The 12,607-nt window shown below is 36.3% G+C and overlaps 1 protein-coding gene across 2 annotated transcripts; it reads left to right on the forward strand.

Moving 5' to 3' along the window:
• Nucleotides 1-2,319: 2,319 nt before the first annotated feature.
• Nucleotides 2,320-7,310, forward strand: LOC137718738 (CRC domain-containing protein TSO1). Of its 2 annotated transcripts, none has more exons than XM_088699128.1 (12): nt 2,320-2,572; nt 3,061-3,215; nt 3,318-3,762; nt 3,870-4,031; nt 4,120-4,670; nt 4,761-4,835; nt 4,909-5,065; nt 5,142-5,240; nt 5,334-5,400; nt 5,840-6,011; nt 6,109-6,886; nt 6,977-7,310. In XM_088699128.1, the coding sequence occupies exons 1-11, from the start codon at nt 2,504-2,506 to the stop codon at nt 6,857-6,859; spliced, it is 2,703 nt and encodes a 900-aa protein (XP_088555254.1). In that variant the 5' UTR covers nt 2,320-2,503; the 3' UTR covers nt 6,860-6,886; nt 6,977-7,310. The 2 variants fall into 2 exon arrangements, with proteins under 2 accessions (XP_088555254.1, XP_068314379.2); XM_068458278.2 differs by having other exon boundaries at nt 2,361-2,572; nt 3,876-4,031.
• Nucleotides 7,311-12,607: the final 5,297 nt, after the last annotated feature.

Here is a 12,607-nt window from a genome sequence, read left to right on the forward strand (position 1 = left end):
AACAATTAAATACCATTATTGTTGAAGCCCGCATCTCAGGGTTGGTTTAAGATTGCTCAATTTTTTTAAAAACAGCTTCTTAAAAAAGTTGTTGGTCTTAATTGTGTTTGGTAAATAATAAAAAAAAAAGTTTCTTTTTTCAAAATCATGAGTCCTTAACAACAGAAGTAGAAGCAACTCTACACATGTTTCATGTAAAAACGCTGTTTTCATTGGTGGCGGGTGGACAATACCAGTTAATAAAACTTTCATAATGACAATCCTACCCCTATCTTTTTGTTTTGCTAAAAACACTTTTAGCACTACAGTTTATCAAGCACTTACATGCTTTTCTTTATTTATTTTTTCTTTTTTTAACTTACAATTGTTTATTTTATAAGCACATCAAAAAAAAAAAAAAAAAAAAAAAAATTTATTATTATTATTATTATTTAATTTTTTATTTATTTTAAACACACCAACCCAAGACTTGCCCTCAAGCCCTTCCCTTCCCAACTCACGCGCAACATGTAGTTGTTACGAACTTTCATCTTTTTTCTATATTTAATCTTCTAGGTTTGTAAATATTTATGCATTAGGACAACAAATTGATGGGTTTGGTGTGATTTTTTGAATATTTTTCTGGAAAATGATGAAACTGATACTGGAAAATGAATCTCTCAAGAAAACGGTTCCGAAACTTCATTATCAACGGCATCAACTCTTCGTTTTTGCATCTCGTTTCTCGGCGAAGACATTTCTCTGCACATACAGTAGCAGCAATTTGACGTCGACTGTCAAATTTCCCAACATGTAAGTACCAAATTACAGAACATAAAAATTTGACGGATTTGGACCAATTTGGTGTTTTATTATTTGATGGGTTGGGTTTGTTTTTTTTATTTATGTTGTGGATGGAGAATGTGAGATTGGTGGTGGTGGAGGAGAAAAGGACGCGGCATGTGTGATGGATAATAGAGGCGATTAATGAGTTGGGTCGTTATTGAGTCATAAAACTATTAATAGTTCGGGTCATTATTGGATTACATGTTAAAAATCGTTAAGATCAGGGTATGACACGAACACAAGACATTAGACATGACAATTTCTTACATGACCCAATAAACCGACATGAAACGATACGAATGGGAACAAGTCGGGTTGTTATAGGGTCACCTGTTAAGATAATGAGTATGACACGAAAACAATACGAACACAACAAACACGACCTGTTTGCCAGGTCTAGCTGAGTGCCAAAGAGGAAGAGACTAAAAAAGTCAGCATCCAACGAAAATAATTATTTGGCTTATTCTATTAACACCCCACAGATTGTTGAATAAACCTCACATACTTAATACACCCTACATTTGCTTTTTGAATTAAAAATTATCTTAATGCACCCCAAATATTTTCACATAATACCCTCACACCCCACATTCTTAATATATACATTACATTTTCTACATGCACCCCATATTTTCTATACACCCCACATTTTTCAAATCTTATGAAGTTTTTAATTTGGACAAAAAATATTGACTAAAATTTTGAAAAAAGATGCCACCTAGGATTTAAAGCATATGTGGGTTGTTTTCAATTCCACCATTAAAACTCATGTCACCTGTTTTTAATATTTGATGGTAATTTTAGGTGTTTAATTCTTCATGTAATCCCTAAAAGATGAATACGAACATAGAAGCTTGAATAACGCATCAAAAGCAAGATAAATAATTATCGATGTCGTCAAAATCACTAAAAAAAAAAAAATGAAGTCTTACCTCATGTGAAACTTCCGAAACATCGATTTCATGTTTCATTCATCAAAAATAATATTTCTCAATCAACATGTTTGTAATTTCATTGGTTAGGGTTTTGTTCAACAATGGAGGGTCGGAGGGATTTTGATAGTTGAAAAATATAAATAATAAGTTAAAAGTGATTTGGGGTGCATATAGAAAATTTTGTTGTTTTTTAACCTAAAAAGGTCAAAATTGTCATTGCATAGTAGGGTAAATAAGTTATTTGATATTAAATTTTAATGTGGGCTGCATTCAACATTTTGTGGGATGTTGATATAAAAAGCCTAATTATTTTTCTTAATAAATCACTAAGTCTTTTGTGGTAATTTTATATACGGATATAAAAGGCTCTTTATTAATAAAATTGATGTGTGTCAACTTGGGTAGAGAAAGAAACACTATTCTCAAAATCATAAAATTTAGGGCTTGGAGCCGGCCCATTATTTAAAACAAGGGCCATTAAAACGAGCCCAAATCCGCATTAAATTACAATTCCCGCTTGGTTTTTAAAATCCCGCCGCTTCGCCCAAACGTCTCTCTTGTCTTCTCTTTTTAAGCCAAAAAAAGAAATTAAAAGAAAAAAACAATGTAAAAACTCACATTTTCTCTGAGACTTTCACATTGTCTCACCCATCGGTTTCAGGAGAGAGAGGTTAGTAAAGTGGGAAAATGCAAAATGGAGAATTGTAGGGTTAGGGTTTCGATTAAGCTTACTGATTCACGCCATGGATTCACCTGAAATTCCCAAAATCATGTCCAACACATCACCTTCCTCAGATTCTCCTCCAGTTCAAGTAAATTTACTTTTCCTCAATTTTCAATGCCAATTTTCAATATTTCTTCTGTTTTAGATTAAGGATTTTTTACTTGGCTTATTTGTGCTAATTTGTAATCTGTAGGTAGATCTTTACAACTATTTTTACTTCCTTTTTTGTTGTGATTTTTGAATTAATTATTTTCTATTTTTGTGAAATGGGTGATATGGCGATGCGGGTTTTGTTTAACTTTTGTGGGTTGAGGTTGGTGGCATTGGTGCTTTGTAGGGGTAGGTCAAAGTTAGGGTTTTGGACTTTTGGAATTTGAGGGTTTAGTGGTGGAGAAGTTGAATTTGTGATTCTGTGATGTCTCTCAATGTGCAACGTAATCGGGTTTCTGTGAGTAATCAATGATTAAATGTTGATTCAAGGCGTTTGGAGTATGTCATTTCTGCTCCTGAAATGAGCATTAGCTATGTTGATAGGAAAATCTAATCTTTTATTCATATATGTTTTCTTCGATTCAGGAGTCACCAGTTTTCAGTTACATTAGCAATCTATCACCAATACAGCCTGTGAAGGCTTCACATGCAGCGCAAGGGTTCCCGGGACTTAGCTCTCCTCCTCTTGTGTTCACGTCACCACGCGTAAATACACTCCGAGAAACAAGTTTTTTGAAAAGGTCTGTTATACGTTGAATTCTAGCTCCAAATGTTTTTTTTCTTGGGTTGTCTCTTTGTTGTTCTTGTATTTGCTCACTTGACAGTTTCATGATTTTCATCAGGCCTCAATACCCACAATTATCTAGTGCAGAAAAGCCTAAAGCACAAGATGAAGCCAAGAAATTTGTTGATGGTCCAGTTGATTCCAAGAAACATATTACCCAACTGCAGATGGGATCGATTACTGATACTCAGGACTGTGAAACCAACAGTTCCTCAGAGGGTGTTGATGAATACTTAGCCGATCCCATGGAGATGGACGGTACAAATTCTGCTCAATCAGTCAATCCATGTTTGAAAGAATCTAAAAATTCCTATAAATCTGAGGAATCATCAGAGCAGGCTACAGAGGACCTTCAAGGAAAGCAAATATTTGATGCAAAACCTGTGAAAATTAAAGAGCTTAGTCATGGTGCGTTGCCAACTTCCGAGCGCCCAAAGGTTGGATCCAGAATATCCGTCGATAATGCTTTCAATGGAGAGTATCACCATGGTTTGCATAATCAGGTAACTTCAGATTGTTGGCTTTACATTATAAAAGAAAAGAATTAGGACATTTGTTTACAAAGGATGTGATTGTTGGACACGTTCTTAAACTTTATCCAACTTTTAAGTCACAGGGCTTCGGAGGTGAACACCAGGATGATTGTGATCATACCCGTCAATCTCCTCCTGGACGTTTGCAGATTGGTCAGGTGTATGAGGATTGTACAGAGAACGTCAGTGGAACCTCTAAGGGAATGATCGGGAACATGATATTGCATGCTCCTAATAAGGTATGCCATTTCATCTGAGTTTTTTTGTTACTGTATCCCGCTAGAATATATTTAATTTCCTTGCATAATAAATGCAAGATTATTGTAGGTCAAAAATGACCAAGGTGGCATGCATAGACGTTGTCTTCAGTTTGAAGAGGCTCCTCCTTGTGCCACTGGAAAAAGAGACAGTTCTTCTAAAGAGAAAGTTAACAATTCAGAACCACCTGCCAGCACTGCAGAATTGGAGATTGTGAAAGTATCTTATGCAGCAACTTCCAAGAGACAGATGGGTGCCTCATTGCCACCTCTATATGGTGGAAGCTCTCCTTTAACTGTGCCCAAACCATCAGGTATTGGCTTGCACCTAAACAGCATAGTCAATGCTGTACCCGTTGTTCGTGGTGTAACAAGCATAAAATTAGCAGATCACTACATTGGTTTGCAAGTTATGAAATCATCAGCTGTTGTGAGCCACCTTTTGTTGGAGAATGTGAGGGATGACACTGAAACTTCAATTGCTGCAAGTTCCTCCATCACCCAGTCTCCCCACACTGTGGAATTTGAACATCACGGATCTCCACTTGAGGAGAGGAAATCTGATTCTCAGAATGTTGACAGTTATAAGGAGTTGAACCAATATAGTTCACAAAAGAAAAGGTCAGAGGCATGGTCTTTCATGTAGTGTGGTAGGATTCATTCATCATATTGGTTTGCAGTTTACATGTGTGTTTATCTATGACCCTCCAGGAAAGGAACACCAAGCTCTAAAGATAGTGATGGGTGCAAGCGGTGCAACTGTAAGAAGACCAAGTGCTTGAAACTGTAAGTGTTCTACTTTTGGTATGATATTATAAGTGCATATTTGTTTGTCACATTTCAATACATTGCTTTGCAGTTATTGCGATTGTTTTGCTGCCGGAGTTTATTGTGCCGAAACTTGTGCTTGCCAAGGATGCTTTAATATACCCGATTATGAAGATACAGTTCTTGAGACTAGGCAACAAATTGAAGCCCGTAATCCACTTGCATTTACTCCCAAGATTGTACAGCTTGTGAGTTTCCAACAAAATTCTGGTACTAAACCATTTTCAACTTGGTGAACTTGATGATTGTATTTGCTTGTGACAGGAAGAAGAAATTCAGTTTACACCAGCCTCGGCAAGACACAAAAGGGGGTGCAATTGCAAAAAGTCAATGTGTCTGAAAAAATATTGTGAATGCTATCAGGTCTCGAATACTTATCTATATTTCCATGTCACAGTGCTTGTTATCTTTTCCTTTTCAATTCATCCTAAATTTGTGAATCACTTCATCTTAAAGGCCAATGTTGGATGCTCCAGTGGATGTCGCTGTGATGGATGTAAAAATGTTTATGGCAGGAAGGGAGGTAAGGCTCTAAACCAAGAAAATGTGCTCCCACATCCATGTGATAACATTTGAAGCTTTACTCATTGTACTATGGATAACAAAGAATATCCCGTTCATATTTATAGAATTATAACATATAGTCTAGTATGTTGTGTTGTCTACTTGTTGGAACGTGATTTGACAAGATCAATGGTCTTGATAGACAATCCAGAAACAGAATGCAGAAAACGTTCTCAAAAATAGTGTTAGAATATTACATATTATATTATATTATTATATCTTACTTTTATCTAAGCATAATGCCTAAAAGAATGGGCTTGTGAAAGTAAACTACAAACAATTGTTGGGTGCTTTGCTGAAAGCTATCTGGAAGAACTTCACATAAATATTTGTGTGCTAGAAAAATTTATCAGTTAATCTCTATTTGTCTTATTATGTACTTCAATCTCATTTTTTAGATTACGGTCCAATAGATCATGGTGTGACTAAAGACATGATTAGTGACAAAGCCGGCAAGGAAACATTTGATGAGAAGCTGGAAATGGTGGCAACAAAGAAAGATGCTTTGTCTATTGAGTTGTATGATTCACACAACCACACTCCATTGACGCCATCATTTCAGTGCTCAGAGTAAGAATCATTGATTTTGAAGTCCCAGTTATCCTGAATTTCTATATCATAATGTGATCCTAGTTAATTTTAATTATTTATTTTCTTGTTTCTCTAGTCATGCAGATAATGTACCAAAATCCCCTTGCCTTCTTACAAGTTACCTTCGATCACCTGAATCTGATCTTACCGTCATATCATCTTATGAAAAATCAGCAAGATCCTCTCTGAGAAATTCAGAGACCAGTGGAATTCTTCTGGAGACAAGTAAAGAATTATCAGATATGGGTTATTACTGCTGGCAAGAGGACTATGACAACATTGGAATAGCAGACACTTTTTCACCAAGACACGACGCTGCCCCAACTATATGCCATATTACTCCATTATCAGATCTTTGCTCAAAGGCCTCAGCTTCTTCCACATCATCAAGAAGTCATTGGAAAAATGCTTCACAAATTCAGCTATGCCCTGGAAGTCAAGGTCTGTCATCCAATAGTTCTCTTCGTTGGTGTAGTTCACCACTCACCCCAATGACTCAGTTAGGTGGGATGGAATGTTCTCAAGGTCTGGACTTTGACCATGGGCTTTCTGACATTATGCAAGAAGAAATGCCTGAGATACTGAAGGACATTTCTGCTACCAATAAGTCGGTGAAAGTAAGTTCCCCCAATAAGAAACGGGTTTCTCCACCCCACAACCACAATCATGAGCTTGGTGCAAGCTCTTCAGGGAGCTTGAGAAGTGGCCGCAAGTTCATATTGAAGGCTGTCCCTTCGTTCCCACCCCTTACCCCTTGTAGCAGTTCCAAAGGTAGTAATACCATTCAGAGCACTGGTAATCTTCACGATAAGGGTAGGAAGAAATGATTGACTGTGACACTGATGGAGTCCACGGTGAGTCCTCGTCATTCTACGTCTTGCTATTCATATTATACTTCTGAAGTTGTCATCAAAATGCTTACCTTTACATGTTTCTTGTTTCAGTTTTTACTCCGGGGTGTCACTGCGGTAACTTCTCGCAATTGGAAGCAGAAGACGTTTGTATACATTGTTATGTAGGTTAAATTATTGTTAGATTCGAATGCAGAAATATCTTCAGCTATCTTATATATTCCCCTCCCCCCTATTTTTGTGATGAGCGAATTCAATTTGGTATATAAGTGTACCAAGAGGCTGCATTTCTCAAGGTTATTGCAGAAAATTGGAAACACAACATTGTCATCTTGTTTCTCATGATCTTAGTTTTCATTTATTTGTTGTTAAAATTTTATTCCTCCTTGGTTAGAGGCAATGATTGATTTGTCCCAATTCTTGGTAATTTATGTTTTCCTTTTTTATTTGTTGTAATTTCGAAAAATAAGTTTGAGACGATCTTATGAAATAATTTATACAATAAATATGACGATGTAATTCTAATTTAATCAGAAGTGTGACTGTAAATCTTAGTAGATTGTATTTAGAATTGTATACTAGGTCTAGCCTATTGGACGTTGTATTCCCAACTCTCTTTTCACTCTCTGTGCCGCCCTTCTTATTCCCTCACACAAAAAAGCTTACAACACGATGTGTTGTAGATTTGAACAAGTATCTTTCATAACCAAGTTTACACCCTCATCTATTTCATTAATCAAGTACCTTCTAAAACACGGTTTAATTTCAATATTTTAATCAACCTTGATAGTGGAAACATTCACCATGATGGATAAAACCTAACTTTTTTTTAATGTCAATTATTGTTCATATTTCTTCAATATTATGTTATATTAAATATAAAAAAATTAAAAAAAAAGCAAAATTAGGGTTTTCCGCAACCCTGGCCCGTGCGAGCCATGATAAAGTCGTTTGCGCCTCGCCGCCAAGTAGCAAAACCCCAAAACCCTGGATCGAAAACAGCACGGTTGTCGTCCCTGTCCTTCGATCCCCACAGCTCTCACCATCTCTGGTGAGCTCTGCGTCTTCTCCGACAATATGCATTCGTCCTTCAAACTCAAGAAGGTGTTTCCATGATGGAAACACTTTCCAGATTCTTGATGAATCTCAAAGGATGCTGAGCTTGGAACCCCTCTTTGACCTGCGGTCAAACCACCACGCCCGCAACTGTAGACCCCCTACCATCGTCTGCCACTTTGCAGACCTCCAACAACCTGCACGTCGTTGATTTCGAAGCCACCACCGTGAATTCCCCCCTTCCCGCCTAAGATCACCGCGCTAGCAGCAACGCCATTGGATTTCCTGACGAAACCGCCACCCATCTTTGCTGTGTTGATGTCGCCCGAACCTTCGGCCTGTAATCCTGAACTCAGGAAAAAATAAAAAACGCCAAATTAGATAAAAGCACTCCAATTCTACATCTTATTAATTAAACATACATTTGTGAGTTTTCAACTTTTTATTAAAACGCGCTTTGTACTTTGATTAAGGTGCTTCCATCTTTATACACATCATTTTTTTAATTTTCAACTCATCATTTTAAGTAAATTTTAAAGGAAAAAAAATGAAAATAAGAGTTATTTATATTGAAACTGATATAAAAAATCCCTAAATTTTTGGAAAGAAAATAAGTTTGAAATTTTTTTATTGAGTCATTATCCCAATAATTAATTGTTAAGAATTTGATATAATTAATTTTAAGTACAAATTTTTAATATGAAAAATTCTCTCTTGGTCATAACGTACATTAGATTGTATGTACCAAAGTTAAGTTAACACATTGTACCAATACCATGGTACATACTAAAACAAGAATAACATAACATACCAAAATTAGTAATCTAATGTACCAAAATATTAATACGTACCAAAACTAAGATTATATAATGTACCAATTATGTACCAAGTTATTGGTACGTTATGTTTAATACATATGTGCATTCATATATCATGTCCATAATTGGTACGTTATGTTTAATAGGATGTCAGTTGTATTTTTAGAATTTTAATGATATTTTTTATTTGAGTAATGAAAAGTGTTGTTTGAAATGAATTATGGGATAATATATCTCCTAGATTTTAGGATTTAGGTGATATTAATTTGTCATTTGATTGGTAAACCAAATATATGTAATTTTTGTTATTAAAATTTAGATAAGAATGTTTGATCAAAAGTCAAAAAGTTATGGATGTTAAATCTAAGAATTTCAAAACTGAGGCACGTATATCAAAACACCCAAAAAAGAAAAACAATTCTTTTGCCAACCTCTCCAATAATTTTTTGGGCCCGCAGCCCATCTTATATTTTGACCAAATATTTTATTCTTTTTTTTTAGGCCGTGACGTATATTTAATAGTCCCGTAGATTACTCACATTAGGGTCCCGAAGCCACCCAAATCCTCTACACTTGTTGTATTTTCTATATTGTATTTGCTTGTAGGTAGGCAGAACAGGAAGTTCATTAAAATTGTATGCGAAGTTTCGAATGAGTACCATTGAAACTTGAGGTTTCATGAAACAATACACCAATGAAAACATGAAGTTTTTTATGCTAAAATTAAACCAAACATGTAAAATAGAACACCGAATGTTCTACCTTTTGTTCTATGGATATTTCTTTTTCCATAATACTAACCACAAACCTTAACAAACTCAACTTTACCGCTTTGGAATCTTCGACAAAAACTAACTCAAATGGGTCCAAGATGTAAAGCTCCACTGTACTGCAAAGAGTCTTAAAGCTACCATCGAAGCTGAGGTAGAAAAACCGACTGGCAAAGCTAATAAAGCAACAACCATGATCTTCATTAGAAGGCATATGCATGAAGCACTGCAAACTGAGTACCTCGCTGAAGAGAATCCACGAGCTCGATGTTTTGCACTTACGCATATTTGGGTGCGCCGTTTATGTGCCAATAGAGCCACCACTACATACCAAAAAGGGTCTTAAAAAAATGGGAATCTATGTCATTTATGATTTGCCTTCCATTATTCACCACTTAGAGCCTTTAACAGACGGTTTCTTTACTATTTACTTTACTAATTATCACTTTGATGAGATAGTCTTCTTGTCAATGAGGGGAGATAAGAACGTCACAAATTGTCATGGATGAACTCCACTATATCTCATCCCCGTGCAACACAGTTTGGAACGAAAGTGCGACATATTTAGATCTTTAGATGTAGCTCGGAGCTTTGCCAGATGCGTTTACTAATCTAACGAAAGTGACAAGATTATATATAACAGCATCAAACACACCTGCAAGGATAAACTTGTCTCAGGTGCGTAGAAACATTGTTGACAAGTTATCTCCGAATGACGGTTGGCCACACCTATAGTACAGCTAGGTACATTAGCAGCTAGCTAATCTTCTACCCCTACTTGAATGTGGTAGAACCGTAGGTTCGAAAGATTCACAACCACAGGAATGATGAAACATAGCAAAATCGAATCCTCCAGTCGCTAACTCATCCATTCTAACGCATGATGTTATTCTAGATTATAAAAATGTCTTTGAAGAGACAAATATGCCTCCGAAGAATAATGAGATTTCAATCAATTATGCTAGCTTGGATGTAGTCTGGAATCGTAATGAGATGACAGTCGACGATATATTCGCATATGCAGTAGCTACTGATATCATGTTGCACGATGACATCGAACCTTGTTTCATTGATGTATGTCAACCAAGAACTGATCAGACTAGTAACAAGCAATTCAGGTCTAACTTCATTCCTTAGTGAAACATAAAGTGTTTGGGTATGTAGTTCATAGACCTCCAAATGTGAAGCCTTGGGTAACAAGTGGGTTTTTGTAAGAAACTGTAATGAGAAAAATGAAATAGTGTGATATAAGGCACACCTCATGGCCCAAGGCTTCTCTCAATGTCCTAAGATTGATTATGAGGAGACTTATTCTCCCATAATGGACGTCATTACGTTCCGCTTCCTTTTTAGTTTGGTAGTTTCCGAAAAACTAAATATGCAGCTTACGGACGTGGTAACCGTGTATCTTTATGAGGATCTTGATACGGAAATCTATATGAAATTTTCTATATGACTAACATTGACTAGAACAAATAGTTCTAGACCACGAAACTACTTCTCCATTAGATTGAGGCGTTCACTCTATGGATTGAAACAATCAAAACGGATCCAGGATAACCTTCTGAGTGAGTAATTGATTGGTCAGGGATATGTGAAGAGTGAAATATTTTTATCAAGAAGTTGCATTCTAGATTTGCAATAGTTGCAGTTGATTTCGATGACATGAATCTCATTGAAACTCCCAAAGAGCTTGAGAAAACTACCTCGCACTTGAAGTCGAAATTTGAGATGAAAGACCTTGGCAAAACTCAATATTATCTCGCCCTGGAGCTCGAGCATTGTTCAGATGGTATTTTGGTCCACTAGTCGAACTACCGGTAGAAGGTGTTGTCTCGTTTTAATGAAGATAAAGCAAACCTTTGAGTACTCCTATGCTCTTTCGGATGCTAGATGTTAAACAAGACCTTTTCTACCCTAAAGACAGTGAGGAAGAGATTTTAATTCCGTATATGAGTGCAATTAAGTTGTAAGCTCAATGTACTAGAACAAACATATCCTTCGCTAATAATTTTGTAGTAGGATATAGCAACATGCCAACACTAGAATGGTGTTAAAGACATCATTCATTACCTAAAATGTACTATGGATTTGGGCTTGTTCTATCCCTATTCATCCTCAAGTGGAGATGTCACCCCCTCAGTCCTTGAGTCGATCCTTGCCTTCTTACTGACGCATGTTATTTATCTGACTCGCACAAGGCATGTTCTCAAACACGTTTTGTCTTTACTGTCAGAAACACAACAATATCTCGAAAGAGTCAACCAAACTAACCTTAGTTGCGACTTCTTTTAACCATGCAGACTTTCTTCCATCCTTGACGTCCCTACATTATGAGGACAACGCCACTTGTATTGACCAGATCGAGGATACATCAAAGGAGACAACACCAAGCATATTGCGCCGAATTCTTATTTTCACATCAATAGCAAGAGCATCAGAAGATTGAAGTCAAGCAGACTCATTTTCAAGACTACCTTGCTAATCTCTTGACAAAGTAATTGCTAAAGTCCACCCTTCATAAGCTTGTTCAAGGAATTAGCATGTGTAAATTTTCATATAACATATGTAGTTTTCATTGGGAGAGTTTTGTCAAATTTAGAGAGTATCCTGAAGTATACTCATTTAAACTTTGTATTCCTTGTAAAGCAAGGAAGCCCGCTATATTGACAATAAATAAAGGCACAATGTGGTGAGAAACATCACTATAGAAATTCCCCAACTTATTTCTCTTTTTTTTTTCCATGTTATGCACCTTCTTCCTATTCCCTCACTAAAATAGGCTACAATAGATACTAAAAAGGTTGAAATTTGCTTTTGTATATTCACTTATGTACAGATTGGTGAGGACACTCCGTATTTGAAAAATAATTGACATAGGATTTGAAGCTCAAGTGATTAAAGAAATTTACTAATGAACCCGAGATCCTATGTTCCATTCATGCCGCTTGCATAAAAGAAACAAACATAAAAATGAGAATTCGGTTGTGGGCTGGGAGTGCTAATCCAGGCTTTAAATCACAAGGGTCTTATGGATCTAGGAAATCCAACGGCTAATTCAGGCCTATAAACCAGATAAA

The sequence above is a fragment of the Pyrus communis genome, chromosome 8 (genome assembly GCF_041283825.1).
Source record: "Pyrus communis isolate YQ-2024b chromosome 8, ASM4128382v1, whole genome shotgun sequence".
Lineage (NCBI taxonomy): Eukaryota > Viridiplantae > Streptophyta > Magnoliopsida > Rosales > Rosaceae > Pyrus > Pyrus communis.

Excerpts from the sequence above, each read along its gene's own strand:
- LOC137718738 (XM_088699128.1), top strand. The coding sequence starts at position 2,504 with ATGGATTCACCTGAAATTCCCAAAATCATGTCCAACACATCACCTTCC. Across the intron at positions 4,671-4,760 it reads TATAGTTCACAAAAGAAAAG|GAAAGGAACACCAAGCTCTA; the intron begins GTCAGAGGCATG and ends ATGACCCTCCAG. Across the intron at positions 5,241-5,333 it reads AATATTGTGAATGCTATCAG|GCCAATGTTGGATGCTCCAG; the intron begins GTCTCGAATACT and ends TTCATCTTAAAG.